At 43.1% G+C, this 24,988-nt stretch overlaps 1 protein-coding gene across 1 annotated transcript in view; it reads right to left on the bottom strand.

Moving 5' to 3' along the window:
- The window catches only part of LOC119945137 (multidrug resistance-associated protein 1-like), a 91,824-nt gene that overhangs the window by 4,802 nt on the left and 62,034 nt on the right, over window positions 1-24,988 (bottom strand). Inside the window, exons 19-31 of the mRNA XM_038766164.1 lie at window positions 23,439-23,606; window positions 20,915-21,095; window positions 18,778-18,853; window positions 18,062-18,122; window positions 17,520-17,739; window positions 15,123-15,277; window positions 12,516-12,671; window positions 11,757-11,956; window positions 10,693-10,819; window positions 10,462-10,563; window positions 8,386-8,529; window positions 4,515-4,673; window positions 1,283-1,449 (exon numbers count right to left, since the gene is read on the bottom strand). Coding sequence (XP_038622092.1) covers window positions 1,283-1,449; window positions 4,515-4,673; window positions 8,386-8,529; window positions 10,462-10,563; window positions 10,693-10,819; window positions 11,757-11,956; window positions 12,516-12,671; window positions 15,123-15,277; window positions 17,520-17,739; window positions 18,062-18,122; window positions 18,778-18,853; window positions 20,915-21,095; window positions 23,439-23,606 — 1,916 coding nt within the window. The remainder of the gene's footprint in view (window positions 1-1,282; window positions 1,450-4,514; window positions 4,674-8,385; window positions 8,530-10,461; window positions 10,564-10,692; window positions 10,820-11,756; window positions 11,957-12,515; window positions 12,672-15,122; window positions 15,278-17,519; window positions 17,740-18,061; window positions 18,123-18,777; window positions 18,854-20,914; window positions 21,096-23,438; window positions 23,607-24,988) is intronic.

The following is a 24,988-nucleotide window of genomic DNA, read 5'->3' as shown; positions in this document are numbered from 1 at the left end:
TACTGTGCGCAGAGCACTGTACTAAGCACTTGTTAGAGCCGTTCAGCACCTGTACATATATGTTTGTACATATTTATTACAGCGCTTAGAACAGTGCTTTGCACATAGTAAGCGCTCAATAAATGCCATTATTATTATTATTTATTTATTCATTTTACTTGTACCTATCTATTCTATTTATTTTATTTTGTTAGTATGTTTGGTTTTGCTTTCTGTCTCCCCCTTTTAGCCTGTGAGCCCGCTGTTGGGTAGGGACGGTCTCTATATGTTGCCAACTTGGACTTCCCAAGCGCTTTAGTCCAGTGCTCTGCACACAGTAAGCGCTCAATAAATGCCATTATTATTATTATTTATTTATTCATTTTACTTGTACCTATCTATTCTATTTATTTTATTCTGTTAGTATGTTTGGTTTTGTTCTCTGTCTCCCCCTTTTAGACTGTGAGCCCGCTGTTGGGTAGGGACGGTCCCTATATGTTGCCAACCTGGACTTCCCAAGCGCTTTAGTCCAGTGCTCTGCACACAGTAAGCGCTCAATAAATGCCATTATTATTATTATTTATTTATTCATTTTACTTGTACCTATCTATTCTATTTATTTTATTCTGTTAGTATGTTTGGTTTTGTTTTCTGCCTCCCCCTTTTAGACTGTGAGCCCGCTGCTGGGTAGGGACGGTCCCTATATGTTGCCAACTTGGACTTCCCAAGCGCTTTAGTCCAGTGCTCTGCACACAGTAAGCGCTCAATAAATGCCATTATTATTATTATTAATTTATTTATTCATTTTACTTGTACCTATCTATTCTATTTATTTTATTCTGTTAGTATGTTTGGTTTTGTTCTCTGTCTCTCCCTTTTAGACTGTGAGCCCGCTGTTGGGTAGGGACGGTCCCTATATGTTGCCAACCTGGACTTCCCAAGCGCTTTAGTCCAGTGCTCTGCACACAGTAAGCGCTCAATAAATGCCATTATTATTATTATTTATTTATTCATTTTACTTGTACCTATCTATTCTATTTATTTTTTTCTGTTAGTATGTTTGGTTTGGTTTTCTGTCTCCCCCTTTTAGACTGTGAGCCCGCTGTTGGGTAGGGACGGTCTCTATATGTTGCCAACTTGGACTTCCCAAGCGCTTTAGTCCAGTGCTCTGCACACAGTAAGCGCTCAATAAATACGATTGATTGATTGATTGATTGATTGCAACTGCTCTCTCCTGGAAACCAGTAGAGTGAGGGAGGCTGGCAAGGGGTCGGCCCAGTCCTCTCCATCCCTCCTTTTATACCTGAGGTTCTCGCCTCCCTCTGCAATTTCCTGGCTCAGCTTGTTGGGAAGGGCCTGCACGAAATCCTTCAGGTGGCACAATTCCAGAGCCTCCCACAGCGCTCCGTCCGAGTACTTCCCAAGCGGGTCCAGGTTCATCCGGATGGTCCCGGAAAACAAAACGGGGTCCTAGGAGATGAAGCAGAGCCGTCAATCAATCAGTCAATCAATCAATCGTATTTATTGAGCACTTACTGTGTGCGGAGCACTGGACTGAGCGCTTGGGAAGTCCAAGTCGGCAACACATAGAGACAGTCCCTACCCAACAATCAATCAATCAATCGTATTTATTGAGCGCTTACTGTGTGCAGAGCACTGGACTGAGCGCTTGGGAAGTACAAGGCGGCAACACATAGAGACAGTCCCTACCCAACAATCAATCAATCGTATTTATTGAGCGCTTACTGTGTGCAGAGCACTGGACTAAGCGCTGGGGAAGTACAAGTCGGCAACACGTAGAGACAGTCCCTACCCAACAATCAATCAATCAATCAATCGTATTTATTGAGCGCTTACTGTGTGCAGAGCACTGGACTGAGCGCTTGGGAAGTACAAGGCGGCAACACATAGAGACAGTCCCTACCCAACAATCAATCAATCAATCGTATTTATTGAGCGCTTACTGTGTGCAGAGCACTGGACTAAGCGCTTCGGAAGTACAAGTCGGCAACACATAGAGACAGTCCCTACCCAACAATCAATCGTATTTATTAAGCGCTTACTGTGTGCAGAGCACTGGACTAAGCGCTTGGGAAGTCCAAGTTGGCAACATATAGAGACAGTCCCTACCCAACAATCAATCAATCAATCAATCGTATTTATTGAGCGCTTACTCTGTGCAGAGCACTGGACTGAGCGCTTAGGAAGTCCAAGTAGGCAACACATAGAGACAGTCCCTACCCAACAATCAATCAATCAATCGTATTTATTGAGCGCTTACTGTGTGCAGAGCACTGGACTAAGCGCTTGGGAAGTACAAGTCGGCAACACATAGAGTCCCTACCCAACAATCAATCAATCGTATTTATTGAGCGCTTACTGTGTGCACAGCACTGGACTAAGCACTTGGGAAGTACAAGTCGGCAACACATAGAGACGGTCCCTACCCAACAATCAATCATATTTATTGAGCGCTTACTGTGTGCGGAGCACTGGACTAAGCGCTTGGGAAGTACAAGTCGGCAACACATAGAGACAGTCCCTACCCAACAATCAATCAATCAATTGTATTTATTGAGCGCTTACTGTGTGCAGAGCACTGTACTGAGCGCTTGCGAAGTACAAAAGTCGTCAACACATAGAGACAGTCCCTACCCAACAATCAATCAATCGTATTTATTGAGCGCTTACTGTGTGTGGAGCACTGTACTAAGCGCTGGGGAAGTCCAAGTCGGCAACACATAGACAGTCCCGACCCAACAATCAATCAAATTAATCAATCGTATTTATTGAGCGCTTACGGTGTGCGGAGCACTGGACTAAGCGCTTGGGAAGTACAAGTCGGCAACACATACAGTCCCTACCCAACAATCAATCAATCGTATTTATTGAGCGCTTACTGTGTGCAGAGCACTGGACTAAGCACTTGGGAAGTCCAAGTCGGCAACATCTAGAGACGGTCCCTACCCAACAGCGGGCTCACAGTCTAGAAGGGGGAGACAGACAACAAAATCAAACATACTAACAAAATTCATTCATCCGTTAATTGTCGTATTTATTAAGCGCTTGCTGTGTGCAGAGCACTGTACTAAGCGCTTGGGAAGTCCAAGATGGCAACATCTAGAGACGGTCCCGACCCAACAGTGGGCTCGCAGTTGGGAAAGGACTTGTTTCTTAACTGGAAACTGAGGTACAGACTAACTACTCATGCTTTCTGTAGCCTTTTCTTGGATCGGGAACCTTCCAAGGGACACAGGGGTCACGTCTAACACCCACATGCACGTTTCCTCCCAGCTCTTAGTACCGTGCTCCGCACACAAGCAGCGTGGCTTCGGAGTCAGAGGTCATGGGTTTGAATCCCGACTCCACCACTTGTCAGCTGTGGGACTTTGGGCCAGTCACTTCACTTCTCTGGGCCTCAGTTCCCTCATCTGGAAAATGGGGATGAAGACGGTGAGCCCCCGTGGGACATCCTGGTCACCCTGTAACCTCCCCAGCGCTTAGAACAGCGCTTTGCACATAGTAAGCGCTTAATATAATAAGTAAGCGCTCCTTTTCCATCTCCTTCCCTTCCCATCTCCTTCCCCATCTCCTTCCCTCCTCCTTCCCCATCTCCTTCCCTCCTCCTTCCCTCCTCCTTTCCTTTCTCCTTCCCTCCTCCTTTCCCATCTCCTTCCCTCCTCCTTTCCTTTCTCCTTCCTTCCTCCTTTCCCTTCTCCTTCCCCATCTCCTTCCCTCCTCCTTTCCCATCTCCTTCCCTCCTCCTTTCCCATCTCCTTCCCTTCTCCTTTCCTCCTCCTTCCCCATCTCCTTCCCTCCTCCTTTCCCATCTCCTTCCCTTCTGCTTTCCCATCTCCTTCCCTCCTCCTTTCCTTTCTCCTTCCTTCCTTTCCCTTCTCCTTCCCTCCTTCTTCCCCATCTCCTTCCCTCCTCCTTTCCCATCTCCTTCCCTTCTCCTTTCCTCCTCCTTCCCCTCCTCCTTCCCCATCTCCTTCCCTCCTCCTTTCCCATCTCCTTCCCTCCTCCTTTCCTTTCTCCTTCCTTCCTCCCTTCCCTTCTCCTTCCCGCCTCCTTCCCCATCTCCTTCCCTCCTCCTTTCCCATCTCCTTCCCTTCTCCTTTCCTCCTCCTTCCCCTCCTCCTTCCCCATCTACTTCCCTCCTCCTTTCCCATCTCTTTTAGACTGTGAGCCCACTGTTGGGTAGGGACCGTCTCTATACGTTGCCAACCTGTACTTCCCAAGCGCTTAGGCCAGTGCTCTGCACACAGTAAGCGCTCAATAAATACGATTGATGATGATGATGATGATGAATAAATGCCATCATTATTGTTATCATTACAAGTCGGCAACATATAGAGACGGTCCCGACTCCACGACGGCCTCGCGGTCTAGATGGGGGAGACGGACGGCAAAACGTGGAGACGCGGGAGACCCAGTTCTCCTTGGGGTCCAGGAGCGGAACTGGGAAAAGAATGGAAGATTCCAATGGAAATGTCACCCAGGCCTGGAGTGGACAGTTGGAGAGCTGGGATTACCTGGGGGATGATATTGAGCTGGCCCCGGAGATCGTGCAGCCCGATGGTTGATATGTCAATCCCGTCGATAACGATTTTGCCTCCGGCTCGCTCCACGGTTCTAAACAAGCAGTTAGTCAGTGTGGATTTGCCAGCTCCAGTCCGCCCCACAATTCCAACCTGTAATAATAATAATAATAATAATAATAATAATAATAATAATAATAAATAATGGCATTTATTAAGTGCTGTAATGAAATGAATGACTTCTTCCAACCACTGTATCTTAGGGGCATTATTATTACTAATAGTGCAGTTATCTTATGGTGACTATTAGTAATAACATCAATCGGATTTATTGAGTGCTTACTGTGTGCAGTAATAATATCAATCAATCAATCGGATTTATTATCTTATTATTATTAAAATTAAAATTATCTTAAAATTAATATTTTTATCTTATTATCTATTAAGCGCTGTAATGAAATGAATGACTTCTTCCAACCAGTGGGGTGCGATTATCTTAGGGGCACTATTATTACTAATAATGCAGTTATCTTATGGTCACTATTAGCAATAATATCAATCGGATTTATTGAGTGCTTACTGTGTGCAGTAGTAATATCAATCAATCAATCAATCGGATTTATTGAGTGCTTACTGTGTGCAGAGCACTGTATTAAGCGCTTGGGAAGTACAAGTTGGCAACATAATAATAATAATAATAATAGTGGCATTTATTAAGCGCTGTAATGAAATGAATGACTTCTTTCAACCACTGGGGTGCAATTATCTTAGGGGCACTATTATCACTAATAGTGCAATTATCTTATGGTCACTATTAGTAATAACATCAATCAATCAATCAATCGGATTTATTGAGCCCTTACTGTGTGCAGAGCACTGTACTAAGCGCTTGGGAAGTACAAGTTGGCAACATCATAATAATAATAATAGTGGCATTTATTAAGTGCTGTAATGAAATGAATGACTTCTTTCAACCACTGAGGTGCGATTATCTTAGGGGCACTATTATTACTAATAGTGCAATTATCTTATGGTCACTATTAGTAATAATATCAATCAATCGGATTTATTGAGTGCTTACTGTGTGCAGTAATAAAATCAATCAATCGGATTTATTGAGCGCTTACTGTGTGCAGAGCACTGTACTAAGCACTTGGGAAGTACAAGTTGGCAACATCATAATAATAATAATAGTGGCATTTATTAAGCGCCATAATGAAATGAATGACTTCTTCCAACCACTGGGGTGCGATTATCTCAGGGGCACTATTATTACTAATAGTGCAATTATCTAATGTCACTATTAGCAATAATATCAATCAATCGGATTTATTGAGTGCTTTCTGTGTGCAGTAGTAATATCAATCAATCAATCAATTGGATTTATTGAGTGCTTACTGTGTGCAGAGCACTGTATTAAGCGCTTGGGAAGTACAAGTTGGCAACATAATAATAATAATAATAGTGGCATTTATTAAGCGCTGTAATGAAATGAATGACTTCTTTCAACCACTGGGGTGCGATTATCTCAGGGGCACTATTATTACTAATAGTGCAATTATCTTATGGTCACTATTAGTAATAATATCAATCAATCGGATTTATTGAGTGCTTACTGTGTGCAGTAGTAATATCAATCAATCAATCAATCGGATTTATTGAGAGCTTACTGTGTGCAGAGCACTGTACTAAGCGCTTGGGAAGTACAAGTTGGCAACATAATGATAATAATAATAATAATAGTGGCATTTATTAAGCGCTGTAATGAAATGAATGACTTCTTCCAACCACTGGGGTGCGATTATCTCAGGGGCACTATTATTACTAATAGTGCAATTATCTAATGTCACTATTAGCAATAATATCAATCAATCGGATTTATTGAGTGCTTTCTGTGTGCAGTAGTAATATCAATCAATCAATCAATCGGATTTATTGAGAGCTTACTGTGTGCAGAGCACTGTACTAAGCGCTTGGGAAGTACAAGTTGGCAACATAATAATAATAATAATAGTGGCATTTATTAAGCGCTGTAATGAAATGAATGACTTCTTTCAACCACTGGGGTGCGATTATCTCAGGGGCACTATTATTACTAATAGTGCAATTATCTTATGGTCACTATTAGTAATAATATCAATCAATCGGATTTATTGAGTGCTTACTGTGTGCAGTAGTAATATCAATCAATCAATCAATCGGATTTATTGAGCGCTTACTGTGTGCAGAGCACTGTACTAAGCGCTTGGGAAGTACAAGTTGGCAACATAATGATAATAATAATAATAATAGTGGCATTTATTAAGCGCTGTAATGAAATGAATGACTTCTTCCAACCACTGGGGTGCGATTATCTCAGGGGCACTATTATTACTAATAGTGCAATTATCTAATGGTCACTATTAGCAATAATATCAATCAATCGGATTTATTGAGTGCTTTCTGTGTGCAGTAGTAATATCAATCAATCAATCAATCGGATTTATTGAGAGCTTATTGTGTGCAGAGCACTGTACTAAGCGCTTGGGAAGTACAAGTTGGCAACATAATAATAATAGTGGCATTTATTAAGCGCTGTAATGAAATGAATGACTTCTTCCAACCACTGGGGTGTGATTATCTCAGGGGCACTATTATTACTAATAGTGCAATTATCTAATGGTCACTATTAGCAATAATATCAATCAATCGGATTTATTGAGTGCTTTCTGTGTGCAGTAGTAATATCAATCAATCAATCAATCGGATTTATTGAGCGCTTACTGTGTGCAGAGCACTGTACTAAGCGCTTGGGAAGTACAAGTTGGCAACATAATGATAATAATAATAATAATAGTGGCATTTATTAAGCGCTGTAATGAAATGAATGACTTCTTCCAACCACTGGGGTGTGATTATCTCAGGGGCACTATTATTACTAATAGTGCAATTATCTAATGGTCACTATTAGCAATAATATCAATCAATCGGATTTATTGAGTGCTTTCTGTGTGCAGTAGTAATATCAATCAATCAATCAATCGGATTTATTGAGCGCTTACTGTGTGCAGAGCACTGTACTAAGCGCTTGGGAAGTACAAGTTGGCAACATAATGATAATAATAATAATAATAGTGGCATTTATTAAGCGCTGTAATGAAATGAATGACTTCTTCCAACCACTGGGGTGCGATTATCTCAGGGGCACTATTATTACTAATAGTGCAATTATCTTATGGTCACTATTAGTAATAATATCAATCAATCGGATTTATTGAGTGCTTTCTGTGTGCAGTAGTAATATCAATCAATCAATCAATCGGATTTATTGAGCGCTTACTGTGTGCAGAGCACTGTATTAAGCGCTTGGGAAGTACAAGTTGGCAACATAATAAGGAGCGGAGGGTGCGGGCTGGGCTGGAGAAGGAGAGAAGGGAGGTGAGGTAGGAGGGGGCCAGGGGATGGACGGCCTTGAAGCCGAAAGTGAGGAGTTTATGCCTGATGCGTAGGTTGTAATCGGATCACCTTGTAATCTCCCCAGCGCTTAGAACAGTGCTTTGCACATAGTAAGTACTTAATAGACTGTGAGCCCACTGTTGGGTAGGGACTGTCTCTATATGTTGCCAACTTGTACTTCCCAAGCGCTTAGTACAGTGCTCTGCACACAGTAAGCGCTCAATAAATACGATTGATTAATAAATGCCATCATTATTATTATAACATGATCACCTCGTATCCTCCCAGCGCTTAGAACAGTGCTTGGCACATAGTAAGCGCTTAACAAATGCCATCATTATTATTATTATTATTATTATTATTACTATTACTATTATTATTATTATTATTCCAGTCAGTGGGCGAACGTGAAGGGCACAAGCCACAATACCTTCTCTCCGCTGTGAGTCTGAAAGGAAATATTGCGCAGCGCCAGTCCGAGGTCTGAGCGGTAGCGCGCCTGAAAACCGACAAACTCCACAACCCCTTGGGTGGGCCACTGAGGGGGGGGTCTTCTCGGCATGATCCACGGAGCCTGAAACCAAGACAACCCCGGCCGTCGGGCACGTCAATCGGCGGTATTGAGTGTTAACGGTGTGCAGAGCACTAAGTGTTGCTAAGCGCTTGTGAGAGTACAACAGAGAAGCCGCACGGCTCAGTGGAAGGAGCACGGGGCTTTGGAGGCAATAAATCCAGATGCACATCATTAACAAAATAGATAGAATAGTAAATATGTACAAGTAAAATAAATGGAGTAATAAATCCGTACAAACATTATATATATATATATATATATATATAATGCACTTATGCACATATCCATAATTTACTTGTATGTCCGCCTTGCCCCCTCTAGATTGTAAGCTTGTTGTGGGTAGGGAATGTGTCCATCATATTATTGTATTGTACTTCGTACAGTGCCCCGCACACAATATGTGCTCAGTAAATACGATTATATATACGATATATATATAATGTTTGTACGGATTTATATATATATATATATATACATATATATATATATATATGTATATATATATATATATAGAAATGTAATCAGATGGATCATGGGTTCAAATCCCAGCTCTGCCAATTGTCAACTGTGTAACTTTGGGCAAGTCACTTTTTAATCAGATGGATCATGGGTTCAAATCCCAGCTCCGCCAATTGTCAACTGTGTGACTTGGGGCAAGTCACTTCTCTGGGCCTCAGTTACCTCATCTGTAAAATGGGGATTAAGACTGTGAGTCCCACTTGGGACAACCTGATCACCTTGGAACCTCCCCAGTGCTTAGAACAGTGCTTTGCACATAGTAAGTGCTTAATAAATGCCATTATTATTATTATTATTATATAATATAATTATATATTATAATTATATATATATATATATTAATATTGCTGAAAGTCCAACAGGGTTTCAGGGCTGGTCTAGCACAGGCTCAAAGACCATTTCAATGGGCTTTAGCCTTTGAGTCAATTGAGGGCTTAAGAATCTGATGATAAACATACGGAGCTTCATATGGAGGAAGCTAAACCAAGAAATTCACTCATTCATTCATATTTATTGAGCGCTTATTAAGTGCTTGGAGAGTAGACTGTAAGAGTAGGCAGATAAGTTCCCTACCCTAAAGGAACTTACAGTTTATCAATTGTATTTACTGAGCACATATTGTGTGCGGGGCACTGTACGAAGTACCATACAACAATATGACGGACACATTCCCTACCCACAACAAGCTTACAATCTAGAGGGGGCAAGGAGGACATACAAGTAAATTATGGATATGTGCATAAGTTCTAACGATGGGGTGAATAAAGGGTACAAATCCAAGAATGAGGGTGATGCAGAAGGGAGAGGGGGGAGTAAGAGAAATTAGGTCATAATTGAGGAAGGCTTCTTGGGGATGTAATTTTGCTATGGCTTTTGAACTCATACTTTAAATGTTAAAGTTCAGGCAAACTAAATTCAACAGCCTCTTTTTTTCAGTGTCAGTCTATTATTGTGGCAGGCATTTGTTATGTTTTAGTCATTCACTGAGCATCTACTCTGGGCAGAGCTTGGGAGAGTACAAAATACGTAAAAAGAACCACCCAATGGCGGGGACAGGCAGACAATAATAATAATAATGATGGTATTTGTTAAGCACTTACTATGTGCAAAGCACTGTTCTAAGCCGTGGGGGGGATACAAGGTGATCAGGTTGTCCCACGGGGGGCTCACAGTCTTCATCCCCATTTTCCAGATGAGGGAACTGAGGCCCAGAGAAGTGAAGTGACTTGCCCAAAGTCACACAGCTGACAAGTGGCGGAGCCGGGATTTGAACCCATGACCGCTGACTCCAGAGCCCCTGCTCTTTCCACTGAGCCACGCTGCTTCTCTTCTAATTCCCACGGTGGAAGTAGGAAGAAAAAGTGCTAACGGCAAAAAACACGCAGTGAAATGGATCTGATGACAAACACTTGCCTCTTTATCCATTTCTGCATATTCACATACTCGTTCGATGGACACGGCGTTGGTTTCAATCTCACAGGCTTTCCGCACCCAGAAATTTAGAGACTGTGTGATCTGGAAGAAAGAAACAGAGTTTATTTTGTTTCACGTGAATATCACCTATCTAGTTTAGCTACCTAGCGCCGCTTATTTTCAGCCTTTCCAGGCTGACTTCAGTCCCTCTGGCCTCGGAGCGCTACGTACGTTTAGAGCGTAGGATATGGTTAGGCCGACTGTGGCCGAGTCCATTTTATCTCCGGCCATCATGGCAAGCGTGGCAGCCGAAAGGACCATCACGTTCCCCAGGAATTCAAGTCTGACGGAGAGCCACCTGAGATGCAGAGGAGAAATCTGAGAGCTGGAGGGACCCAGACCAAAGCTACCACAGAAACGCGATGCACATTCCCAAATCCGTCGCTCAAGGCAACGCTTCCTCGAGCCTTGATGTTCCTTTTCCCCACCACTTCCTGCTGCTTTATTTAAAAAAACAGCAAAGAGTAGAAAATATCTGCAACAGTGACGAATTTGCCTGAGCAAAATTCCTGCTTTTGAAAAAACGCTGGATTCTTTTAGCGGTTTGATTAATCAATCAATCAATCAATCAATCAATCGTATTTATTGAGCGCTTACTATGTGCAGAGCACTGTACTAAGCGCTTGGGAAGTACAAATTGGCATCACATAGAGACAGTCCCTGCCCAACAGTGGGCTCACAGTCTAAAAGGGGGAGAAAGACCGTCAGTCTCCAACCTTCATTTTCCCTTGAATGTACGTTAAAGAATGAATTCAGTCAAACAAATTAACCAGAAAGAGAATTTCTACTTTGAAGACATATTTTCTTTCGAATAATCACATTTTTCCTTTTTCCTCTTCGAGAAGTCAATTGATCAATGGTATTTGAGTGCTTACTGTGTGCAGGGCACTGTACTAAGTGCGCACGAGAGTACATTACAAATGGCGGATTTTGCCATGTAGAAGGGGAAATCCAAGCTGGATGAATACTTGGAAAGATAAAAACCTGAAGTTTTGGAAACTCTATTATCCAGATAGGTTCCCCACCACATAGGTTACCGGGGAAGTGAGAACACTAGATTTGGCAGATCTGCTAAAGACCTCAAGGTCGCCAAGGATCGGCGTCCCAAACTGGAGTGACCCAAGGACGGCGGAGTTCGGGGAGCCGCTCCGCGCCCCGGAACATCAGCCTGTCCGGGCCGGCCTTGGTCCCGGCCTTCCGCGGTGGCCGGCTTTTTCCCGAGTGCCCATCCTTACCGATTTGAAATGACGTTGTTGTAGAGGCAAACCAAGTTCTCATTCACCAAATCTCTGCTGTGGCCGATGAACCGCTGCTGGTGCTCGAATGCTCTGACGGTGGACACCCCAGCGAGGGTCTCGCTGAAGTGAGAGATGACGGGAGAGCGCGAGGCGCCCGCTAGTCGCCGGATCTGCCGAGAACTGGCTATGTAATATCTCTACAGAGAGCCAAGGCAGTGGAAGGTTGAGAGTCGGGCGAAGGTTTTTTGGTAAAGGGGGCACGTTATTTTGAAGCCAGAATGTCCCATTCATTGCCTAAGGGACTCCGAGTGGGTGTCTGAATCATTATTACCCTCTCAGAAGAGCTCTGCACACAGTAAGCGCTCAATAAATACGATTGATTGATTGATTGAACAGGGGGTGCAGAGAGGTTAGATGACTGAACTGCCCAGTGAGGAGCTAAGATAGGGGGCCAGCTAATCTAATCCTCAAGATGACTCTTGAGAAATCATTAGTGCGATAGTCTGATTTAAAAAAATATTTTTAGTTTATGGATTTGGCTGCGCCTCTTAAGGAGAAAAAAGCCAGTTGAGTACCAGAATGATTGGAATGATGACAGCAGTCATCCTTTGAACTGAAAGGATGGTGCTCTCTTCTCTCTTTACCTCTACAACCCTCCCAATAACATGTATCTGTATATACAATGTTAAGAATCGACTGAACCTTAAACATATTTATGATTTTAATCGCTCAGGAGGGGGGAATCCGTCCACTTACTTGGATCGTGAAATAGAGGAACACCAGCGGTATAACCACCAGAATGAAGAGGGGTAAAGCGCCCACGATCACAAGAATCGTCCCGGCGACATCCAGGGTGCAGTTCAGCCAGGTCCGCAAGTAATAATGGAAACGCACATCCACTATAAAGATGTCCTGTAAAATTGCAAACATACGGAATCGCTTTTCTGCCTTTAAATTATGTCTTGTAAGAATGTATTCTCCCAACTACTGAGTACCGCGCTCTGCACACTGTAGGCCCTCAATGAACACCATTTATTGATGACTGAAAAAGAAAACCTCCCTCGCACGATGGGAGCACTGATGGAGTGAATTTGGATTAGCCGAAGCACCTCACTTCCTATGGACAAAAGTATCAGTGCTAAGGACGTAATGAACTTGTTGTTTTAGTATCTCTGTTTACTGGTTAGGCATCTGGATAACAACTTTAAGTCTTGCCAATCACTAGAGGCCATATTCGTCCCTTAGAGCAGTGTGTAGTCTGTACAAAGTACACACCACTGTCCTAAACTGTCTGCTACTGTCTAAGTGTTCTCACTAAAATGCCTCACATCCCCAGCACTAGAAAAATTGGGCTCAAAATATGGCTGGGATCTGGTGCTCTGCATTTTCCCTGGCTATTTCTATATATAGTAATAATAATAATAATAGTAATATTAGTATTAAGCACTTACTATGTGCCAGGCACTGTATTAAGCGCTTAGGTGGTACAAGCAAATCAGGTCGGACAGAGCCCCTGTCCCATGTAGGGCTCACAGTCTCAATCCCTATTTTACAGATGAGGCAACTGAGAAACAGAGAAGTGAAGCGACTTGGCCAAGGTCACGCAGCACACAAGTGACGGAGCCATGACCTTAACTGGCCACGCAAATAGCAGAAAATTCATAAAAACGGTGGGAAATTGGGATTTTATAACTGTACCTTGTCCCTCTAAACTGTAAACTCGATGTGGGCAGGGAGTATATCTGTTGATTGTTGTACTCCCAAGCGCTAAGTACAGTGCTCTGCACACAGTAAGCCCTCAATAAATATGATTAAATTAAGGAAGCAGAAGGGCAGAACTGTCATCCAGCGGACCGTGGCAGAACTCAGCCACTAAACTTGGTTACTTTCTTAATAATCTGTTATGTTGACCAGGGTCAAGGTTCCTAATTGGTAAACTAATTTAATACTCTTAAAAAAAACAGATGAACGCTTATGGATTCTTCTTTTGACTGAAAAAAACTGACCTTTTCCTCAGAGAACAGCGCATAAGCAGTGAGGCCCAATGGAACTGGCAACTGAAGGGGAATCAGGAGAGCTGGGTTCAAATCCTGGCTCTGCCACTTCTCAGATGTGTGACTTTGGGCAAGTCACTTAACTACGCTGTGCCTCAGATTCCTCATCTCTAAATGGGGGATAAGACTGTCAGCCTTGAGTGGCACAAAGACTAGGTCTGATCGGATTAGCTCAATCTTGTATTAGCCTTTATTTACTCCATAATTTGGCACAATGTTATGGTATTCAATAGCATGATAATATACAATAATGATAAAGTAATTTCTACTGTTCTATAATTATACAATAGTAAATTAGTTTATATATTGTACATTGGCACCTCATATATACACATCCACGGGTACAATGTGATGTGTACCAATAGAATTTAGTATAGCATAACGTGTCTGTTATGTTGTTTTACAGTGCTTAGTACAGTGCTCTGCCCACAGAAAGCACTCAATAAATATGATTGCCTGCCTGATTGCTATCAATAATAATAATAATAATAATAATAACAATAGCATTTATTAAGCGCTTACTATGTGCAAAGCACTGTTCTAAGCTCTGGGGAGGTTACAAAGTGATGAGGTTGTCCCACGGGGGGCTCACAGTCTTCATCCCCATTTTACAGATGAGGGAACTGAGGTCCAGAGAAGTGAAGTGACTTGCCTAAAGTCACACAGCTGACAAGTGGCAGAGCCGGGATTTGAACCCATGACCTCTGACTCCAAAGCCCGGGATCTTTCCACTGAGCCATGCTGCTTCTAACATTATTATTAGGGTCTTAAGGGGCTCCAGTGATATATTAGAAACTATGGAATATTATGAATCAATCAATGTTATTTATTGAGCACTTATTGTGTGCAGAGCACTGGACTAAGTGCCTGGAAGAGTAATAATAATAATAATGACATTTATTAAGCGCTTACTATGTGCAAAGCACTGTTCTAAGCGCTGGGGAGGTTACAAGGTGATCCGGTTGTCCCACGGGGGCTCACAGTCTTCACCCCCTTTTACAGATGAGGGAACTGAGGACCAGAGAAGTGAAGTGACTTGCCCAGAGTCACACAGCTGACAAGTGGCGGAGCCGGGATTTGAACCCACGACCTCTGACTCCAAAGCCCGCGTTCTTTCCACTGAGCCACGCTGCTTCCCATAGACATGTACAATGTAACGGAGTTGATAGACGTGGTCCCTGTCCACAAGGAGCTGACAGTCTAGAGACTATCATCTAGAACAGTTAGAACATCAGTAACTATTACTGTTTCTGACAATAGTTGCTGTGTATTCTGAATAATAAAGTCTTCCTTTTGTTCCCTCCCTTACCTTGGTGAAGCGACTGATGACCTGGCCGACTGGGTTGGTTTCAAAGAAGCGGAGGGGGAGGCGCAACACGCTGCCCAGCATCTGCCGGTGCAGGGCTCGGGAAGCCGCAAACGCCCCTCGCGTGAGCATGAAGGCACTGGAGCAAACCAGCAGGCCTGGAAAACAAAACCCAGTGAGGGTAATTCCCCTCGGCCGGGGATCGCGGTTACACCCGCTGGATCTCGCAGTCGCCGTCTCAAAACAGAGTCTGGCAGTTTTTTTGAAACGCGGCAGCACTGAATTATGGCGTAGAGCCAGGCCTGAACGGAGGCGGGCCGGTGATGAGGTGAAGGAGCGATCCTGACCGATGAAAGCATCGAGATTTGGAAGCCACCTAAACTTCCTAGTCCAATTTGGGGGGAAAAGGTGTACAGTCCTTGAAACAACAGCTTTGCAGGTAAGCCTTAGCGTATACGTATATTTTGTGGTATTTCTTCAGTGCTTACCTCCGGCCAGGCAGTGTACTACGTGCTGGGGGAGATATTCATTCATCATCATCATCATCATCATCAATTGTATTTATTGAGCGCTTACTGTGTGCAGAGCACTGTACTAAGCGCTTGGGAAGTACAAGTTGGCAACATATAGAGACAGTCCCTACCCAGCAGTGGGCTCACAGTATAAAAGGGGGAGACAGAGAACAAAACCAAACATACTAACAAAATAAAATAAATAGAATAGATATGTACAAGTAAAATAAATAGAGTAGTAAATACGTACAAACATATATACATATGTTCATTCATTCAGTCCTATTTATTGAGGGCTTACTGTGTGTATTAAGCACTTAGAGAGTACAATATAACAATAGACACATTTCCTGCCCACAACGAGCTTAAGGTCTAGAGGGGGAGACAAACATTAATACACATAAATAAATTACAGATATGTACATTAAGTGCAGTGTGGCTGGGATGGGGGATGAATACAGAGAGCAAATCAGGGTGATGCAGAGGAGAGTGGGAGAAGAGGAAAAGGGGGCTTAGATACAAGCTAATCAGGTTGGACATAGTCCATGTCCCACATGCGGCCTACTCCCCATTTTACAGATGAGGAACTAAGGCACAGAGCAGTGATGTGACTTGCCCAGGACAAGTGGCAGAGCTGGGATTAGAACCCAGATCCTTCTGACTCCCAAGCCTGTCCTCCATCCATTAGGCCATGCTGCTTCTCTCTTTTTTTTTTTCCCTCACTTTCCCTCTGCAGAATGATCACATATCCCCACTAAATCATCTCTTCTCACCCGCCTCGTTAGGAAAATGTCTGTACCATTTCCTGCAGATCCATGGGGCTCTTATCCAGGTTTCTGTGTGTTTCGGCCAGGTAAATTGGTGCAGAAGCCAACTCCCAAACTGTGACCCCCCCTCTACAGTCTTAGCCAAGTCTAGATCCCAAGGCAGGGGGGGATGAACTGTAAGACCTAGATTATTCTAAAATCTCGCTGCTATCACCTCAACTTTCTCCCCCAGATTGGGTTTTCCTCTTCTTTTCTTCAACCCAATCACCTGCACGTCACAAAATGGAGACAACTGAGTTTCACCACTTCTTTCCCCATTTTCCTGATCCTTCTCAATCCACATCCTTTAGTGACTAATCTGGTGAACGGCTGCTTGGACGAATGGAAAGAGCTCCTGGCGGGCAGGGTTTGTGTCTACCAGCTATTGCATTGCACTCTCCCAAGCGCTTAGTATGCTCCTCTGTGCGCAGTCAGCATTCACTGCCAGAAGAAACTGGGTTCTAATCCCGGCTCTGCCACTTGTCTGCTGGGTGTCCATGTGGGACAGGGACTGTGTTGGCTCCCTCCTTGTAGCTGCTTTTCTCGCTGTTTTTGCTACTGGATTGCTGTTTTTCCTGAATTTGCCCTATTCATCCTTTCCCTGTGAGTCTGTCCTCCCCTACCTCCTTTTTTAGATCTGGAGACTGCTGAACGCTGAGGAATGTGTCTGACCCAAGTAAGTATTCTTGTACCTTTCTTCAGCATTTGATACAGTAGTTGATACAGAACAAGCCTTTTCAGATGTGAGCCCGTTGTTGGGTAGGGATCGTCTCTATATGTTGCCAACTTGTACTTCCCAAGCGCTTAGTACAGTGCTCTGCACACAGTAAGCGCTCAATAAATACGATTGAATGCATGAATTTTATTCTATCTATTCCAGTGCTCAGAACAGTGCTTGGCACATAGTAAACGCTTAACAAATACCCAAATTATTATTATTACACAATGGGTGATAAGTTCTATTGAGCGACCAACATATACAATGCAAACTATGATACGGATTTTTCTTGAAATAGAACAGAAACACGATCTGACCATTCAATAAGCAGATTCCAGGAAAGAAAAAGAAGAGAAGAGCAGACCTTGAGTGATTCCCAGAATCCCATAGACACCCAGCTTCTTGTTTCTTAGTTGCTTCCATTCTGTGAAATCTTCTATTTCCTTAGCTTCTTTCGTCCACGTGCTAAGCCACAAATTTTGCCCGATGCCTACTGCATTCTGACAGAGGTAGGTAGCCACACTTAGCCACACCCAGAGCCAACCGAAGGCTTGTAGATATTTCATGACGATGGAAAATTTCACCTAAATACAAGAGAAGGGGAGTCCATGACACACAGTCCCATTTTATGAAGGGTCAGTTTTCAGGAAGTGAACTATGCGCTGAATTAGTGTAAGGGAAATAAACAAGAAGTATAATGAAGCTGGACAGCAAATTGTCCTTCCAAATGACCATTAAAAAATCCATAAATTCAAGAATCCATTGATTTTATTGAACTTATTAAATGACAACATTCAGGGTATTGGAGTTCAACGAGAACTCTCCGGTGCTCATTAACGTTGAATGTGAAGCTTTCTATGCAGATGATTTAATAGAGATAACATCCCCGATTTTTCGGACGCTTACCCCTCCAGTAGGGACCGGTTCTTTCTTCGTGGTGAACTGTTTTCCTTGATCTGAGATGGGACTGAAAAGACAAGGAGAGTTTCGTCTATCTGGGTCGGCAAGTAGTGTGCTTTCTAAACAAGTATCATCTAAACCAGAACTGGTTGGACACAGTCTCTGTCCCATGTGGGGCTCCCAGTTTTAATCCCCATTTTACAGATGAGGTAACAGAGGCATAGACAAGTTGAGTGATTTGCCCAAAGTCACACAGCACATAAGTGGCAGAGCCGGCCTTAGAACCCAAATCCTTCTGATTTCAGGACTGTGCTCCATCCACTGGACCACACTGCTTCTCATCAATAGTACTGATTGACTGAGCACGTCGGTAAGCTGGCATTGAGGTTTCTAAGGCAGGACTGATTTCACCTAACCAGCCCACTCACTTCTAGGCTTGACAGGCATAAAGAAAGAGAAAAAATCCCAAGAAGTTTATGGCAGAAGAACACACTCATCAGTAACACCCTGGAACCTCCCCAGGGAAGGGGAAGAATCTCAATCAAAACCATCCTACCTCCCCAACTCTTTAAGTTGGTGATGGGGAACCATTAAGAAATCTAAACTGCCAGGAGGATGTGTGAGTTCCTTTGTATGAGGCCGTATTAAATAATTTAAAGATGCTAGAACTACAATTTATGATTGTTCTTACTCAGGAAGTACTGATTTATTTGAACACTTACCTGCCTTTCTGCACTAGAAATTGCTCTTTTAGTGTAGTTTGGCTATTGATTTGCCCGATTCCTTCTGAAGCATGAACTGCAGGGAAAGATGGGGAAGGTTTTAATATACGTGGATTGCATCCATAAAATATCTCGTCTCTGTTGATTCTTCAAATATGGATTTATCAAACCAAGAAAAGGAGTCAAAACAAAGAGGATTTCAGAGTAGCAAGCAAACCTATACGGTAATAAGGTGGAGGGGATTAGGGGAGGCAATGAATGCTGAAATTCCAGAGTTGTCTTCACATTAAAAGGAACCTGGAGCCAGGAAAGTAAAGGCAATTTCCTATGAGCTATGACAGTGTCTGTACTCAGAGGCAGATAGGAACTCGGAACTTAGCATTTTAAATTCTTGTTAAATGACTGGAGATTCATCCTATGTTTCCGTATTTCCTATAACTCCCCACCTTCCCTGCTGGCGTTTAGAGAAGAACAGAAAGACTAGGTCGGCAGGGAAGTTCTGATAGTGGGATTTGTTTTCAATTGGTGTCACCACTCCTCATCATCTTCAGCATCAAACAGCATTTCCTGAACAGCTGCTGTGGACACAACACTGTACTAGAAGCGTGACAACATGGCAAACGTGTTGGATCTCTGTCCTTGAGGAGCTCTCAACCTACTGAACCACAGAGCTGACTGCCACGAGAAACCTGCATTCCTTCAGCGGTACAATATAGGTAAGAACCAAACCCAAGCCCAGAGGACCTGCCCAAGATTTCCAACATTGAGCTGAGTTGGTAAATGGCCCCATTACCCTAAAGCTCATCTGTCACATTGCTGTCACTTGTTGCCAGGATGGATTCACAGCATTCTGGCTTATATATATATACATATTTTTACATATTCTGATTTCCTAATATCCATTTGTCTTATGGAGTCAAAAATACCTTAAAGCTTTTGGCTGTGGCAGTTGCTTTTTAAATGTCTAACATTTCTTACCTTTGCAATATGAAGGTTACAAAAACAAACCTCCCTCTTAATAATACTAATGATGATGGCATTTATTAAGCGCTTACTATGTGCAAAGCACTGTTCTAAGCGCTGGGGAGGTTACAAGGTGATCAGGTTGTCCCACAGGGGGCTCACAGTCTTAATCCCCATTTTACAGATGAGGGAACTGAGGCCCAGAGAAAGTAAAGTGACTTGCCCCAAGTCACATAGCTGACAATTGGCAGAGCTGGGATTTGAACCCCTGACCTCTGACTCCAAAGCCCATGCCCTTTCCACTGAGCCATGCTGCTTCTCTCCCTCTTGACCCTGACCTATTAGATGAACAATTCTCCCAAATTTTTAAATAAGGGGACATAGATGATGTTATTTTATTGAACAGTAACCTCAGTTTGCAGTATGGTAGGTCAACCAGAATAATTCAGGCAGTGCCACATAAACATTAATCAATATCCACTCAAATTTGGGACTAGGTTGTAACTGTCGTGGAGTCAATCTATAACCAAGGGCCATTTATAAAATATTCCCATTATTCCAATTCTGAGAATCAAAATAGTGGATGATACCATACATAAAATCCATCCCATCTTGTATCCACCCCAGCGTTTAATACAGTGCTTGACTAATACTAAGTGATTAAATAACCACACAATCATTCTTATTATTACTCTAAGTCGGAGTGTCAGATTTGCTCTGTCTGGGGTCTCTGACAAGACCTAAGCATTTCTAATAATGGCTGAAGAGACCGAAAATGGTGGTTTTTTGACCAATTAGTTCTTGGGAACCTATCCCCTCCCAAATTTCATTCCCCTTTGTGCTCCAGATTTAAGATGGAAAGTTGGTACCTCTGCTTTTCTATAATAATGGTAAGGGCTCAATAAAAATTATATATATATATATATGTATATATATATGCAGGTCAATCTGGCCCCCACTTGTGCAACTGCTCCCCAAAACATCCCTGGGTTGGGCCTCTCCCTAGACTGTCTTTCCATAGGGGTTAGTGATAAGATGGGTATGAATCTGGTATAAATTCTTAAGCCATTGATAGGAGTTTCTGAAAACTGATGAAAATCTTTGCTGTGATGCTCTAACAGGCAAAAATCAACAAGGAAAGAGGACACAGAGAAAGCACCACAGGATAGCTCACTTTTCACGGAACCTTCCTCCTTCTTGTCTGCATTGAAGACCTGAAGCAACTTGGTGAAGTTCTGGGGTTTGGATAGCAGCTCCACGTAAGTCCCCATTTGGGTCACTGCACCTCTTTCCATTACAAGGATCAGATCCGTCTGAGGCAGAAGTGTGAGGTTGTGTGTCACCAAAATGCGAGTCTGGAAGACAGAATGTTTTCTCTCTTGAGGTACAAAAATGGTTTTGAGACAATAGCATGAGGAGACGCGAGTTGAACTGATTTTTCCATGTTGACTAGGCATAGTGAGTCATATCTATAGAGGTGGGCAGTGCAAGTTATGCCAGACGGCACTTACATTTCAAGATGAATTGCCATGAGGTACTAAAGGATATGCTTAAAGCAGTCAGTGAATGCTATTATAATGCCACTTGCCTTAGTTTGGTTCCCCAGGTGCTGAATTTGAATCAGGCTAATACCAAACTATACCCATCTTATGTATATCTACATTCCTGTCAGAACGCACCATTTTAGAACACAATTTGACTAGAAGGCAGCAAGCTGCCATGACCTGTGAATTAGTTAAAATGCCAGGAATGCTGTTCCGAGCAGACCGATGATTTCTATCGTTTCTATCAGGAGGTCATTAATCCATCAATCAGTGGTATTTACTGAGTGTTTACTGAGTGCAGACCATTGTACTAACTGCTTGGGACACGATCGCTGCCCTCAGGAAGCTTATCAGTTGCAATTATTTAAAATTCAATGATTCCGAGAAACTGACATCAAGCTGTTTCAAACTGATTCCTCGTGTGGTGGTAGAGAAAACATCAATTCTGACTGCCTAAACCAAGCTATAGAAGACTTTTTAGTTTTCTACAACTCTCTTGAATTTCACCTGTTGTGATAGGAGCTCTGAACTATTTCAACTGATTTCAAATCATCTTCCCTCAACCCTTCTTACTGCTGAAATGATGTCTGACACAAGAAGAGTTTGATAACATGAACAGGAGGGCATATACTTTTTGTTCCTAAGTAAACCTGGCCTTTACTCTTAGAAATCTTCTGTTTCTTGATTAAAATATCAGGTTCCAGGCTCTCTAACTACAGGAAAATGTGAACCTTAAGGAGCCTTCATTCACATTGCCTATTTAAGAGTCTTTAAAGAGCTTTAAGGACTCTAAAGAGCTTAAGAGCTTTAAAGACTCTTAAGAGCTTTTTAATATTAAAACAAGTAACAACTGTTGGACATATGACCCTGGGCATATTTGATCTCAGCATATATTTACTTGCATTTTATTTTCAGATATACATGCGTGCCTATTTTAAGAACAAAGCATGCTTTTTTCACTATGCTCCTCTCAGAGACTGGCTAATTAAAAAATTACGTATGCCACAGTGTTGACTTTTAAAAATTAAATGACTTGTATAAAAATAGCCGTGCCCAGGACAAAAAGGTTTAAGGATGAAGTTTGCTAATGCTCCTCATAATTTATTCTGTGTCGTACATAGCATACACCTAAAAAGTCAACTACTGCTGCTTTTCAACCATTTTCATTCTATATGCCGATGTGAAAATTCATTTCAGCTTGAAGGTGCAGTATTTGATTTCACACGCTCCTGGAAACTATTTTAGCATCAGCTGGTCAGGGAGAGGGAGGGAGGAGGGAAGCAATTGGCTGGGAATGGGAAGGGCTGAGGTATCCTTCCTGCAAGCACAACACCCCCTCCAGAGAGACGTGGAGAGGTGAAAATGATATTCGTTGGTCAGCTCCCTCTCCCTGGGACACTGTCTGCCTGAGACTCACTCAATCAATGGTATTTATTGAGCGCTTCCTGTGTGGCGAGCACTGGACTAAGTGCTTGGGAGAATATAATACAACAGAGTTGGTAGACACATTCCCTGCCGACAATAATAATGATAATGATGGCATTTGTTAAGCGCTTACTATGTGCACTCTAGAGGGAGAAGGTGTTTGCATGCGTGAAGTTGCGTCCAAGATGGCAGGAGGCCAAAGTTCCCATGGCCCTACAGCCGCAAAGTTCTTACAATCTAATAGACTCCCAACCATGTAGTTTCCTTCCGAGAATGATGGGCAGGCTCCAATCTCGGGACTGCAAAGGGAGGGAACTGACTAGAGTGAGACAGTTCTACCCTGTATCACCCGGCTCTCATCTTTCCCTGTTGGACTCCCACTGAGGAATGACGGTGCAGCACATTGTGAAGTGCACTCAGAGACTCTTTACATCCAGAACCCCCGGAAGGGGCTTTTTGGTCAGAAATCTTCACCCCCAGATAGCCCAATCCCATTAGAATGCAAGTGTCCTAACTCTCTAGAGCCATATTCTTGGCACTGGACTAGATGTGGGTTGTGATTCCCATCTGCGTTCCTTTTGGCTAGTTCCAGACAAAGGTAACAAATTACTAGAACCTACTGGTGTGTTCTCATGGACCAGGATGAAGCCCATCTCAACCTCGTGTCGACACTGTCGTCATCACCATAAAATAACCATCGGAAAAAGCGCGCATCTTTTCCATCAGTACCTTGTTCTTCAGAAGACCCGACGACCCAATTACTTTCTCAAAAAGGTGTTTTCCAACGTGAACATCAACTGCAGATAAGGGGTCATCCAGTAAGTAGATATCAGCCCCACTGTAGACAGCTCTGGCCAGGCTGACCCGCTGCTTCTGACCCCCGCTTATATTAACGCCCTGAAAAGGAGGAAAAAAATAGAGATTGGTTAGACATAAAGAAGAATTGTTTTATCCATCAGAGGAATAAAACGAGGCTTCTAGGTATTAAAGAAGTCTCTATCTTCCTTTATGATAAAAACGAAGCTTCTAGGTATTAAAGAAGTCTCTATCTTCCTTTATGATAAAAACGAGGGTTCTAGGTATTAAAGAAGTCTCTATCTTCCTTTATGAAGGATAGACAGCCACCCGCCTGTAGGCAGGGAGTTGGATTAGGTGACCTCTTGAAGTCCAGTTCAGCTATTTCTCTGGGAGAAAACACCGAGGGCTAGTCAAAGAGCTTTACTCAAGTCACAGTTCATTTTCTGAAACAGCGAAGAACTCAAAAAATCCCTGAATTCCGTTTTAACCAAGAGCCCTGATGGCCGCTCTCCTCTACCCTTTGACCAGAGCTGCTAATGAGTAAAATGGATAGATCTGATTTCTCTTTCTCGTCTCATTTTTCCTGTCCAATCCCAGTGATGGCACTAACCACCTGTAAACCAGATAAAACCCAGAGGACTGGAGAGATCCGATGGTTAGGCCACCGAGATCCCCAGCTGTGTAAAAAAAAAATCTGAGTTCACTCTGGTGCCAAACAAATGTTTTCATGAGCAACTATACTTCAGTGTCAGGCTTATTTCTAAACAGCTCAGCAAACTGCAGGGCAAAGGAAAACTCACCACCCAGGTGTCAAGCATCATGACTTGGGTGCACCGGGACTAGAATTGTAGAGGGGACGAAATGGCAGAAGAAGCGGACCCCCCTCCCCACCTTTAAAGTTGGAAATCTGGGTCCTCAATATAGAACTGCTTTAACCTTCTTTTCCTTCCATCTGGAGGGTGCAGAACCAACTGAAAATCAGCACTAACTGCAGATTAAAAAGGCAACCAGTGACCTGTGAGGATGAAGACATACAATTTTCTTTCAAGTAGGAACCGTTACCAACTCAGTTCTCCAGACCCTGAGGGTATTTCCCTAGGGTGATTCACGGTTTTGATTGCTGGTTCTGAAACACCCACCTTTGCCCCCGAAAATACAAAAACTCAACTAGAAGTCACGGAAAGCAGGGGAGCAAAACACAGACACGCAACATGAAATTTCCAACAGAAACTTCATCATCGGGTTGGAGGGTTTCACCTTTCCTTCTCACGATCCCCGGTGTTGACCTGGAGCACAATATGCCCACCTAATGGATACCATTCCTTCCCACCCAACCCCACAAACCCAGCCTTAATCTGCAATTACAGCAACTGTGGCATTTTGTTCTTGGAGACCATCAGGGGAAAGGGGTTACCCAAACTTCGCGGCTACCCCTGCCGAATAGGGGCTGATATCTGTACAGGAAGGAATAGATTTTTTTT

Source organism: Tachyglossus aculeatus, chromosome 24, assembly GCF_015852505.1.
Source record: "Tachyglossus aculeatus isolate mTacAcu1 chromosome 24, mTacAcu1.pri, whole genome shotgun sequence".
Lineage (NCBI taxonomy): Eukaryota > Metazoa > Chordata > Mammalia > Monotremata > Tachyglossidae > Tachyglossus > Tachyglossus aculeatus.
This window is presented reverse-complemented; position numbering and strand designations above follow the sequence as displayed.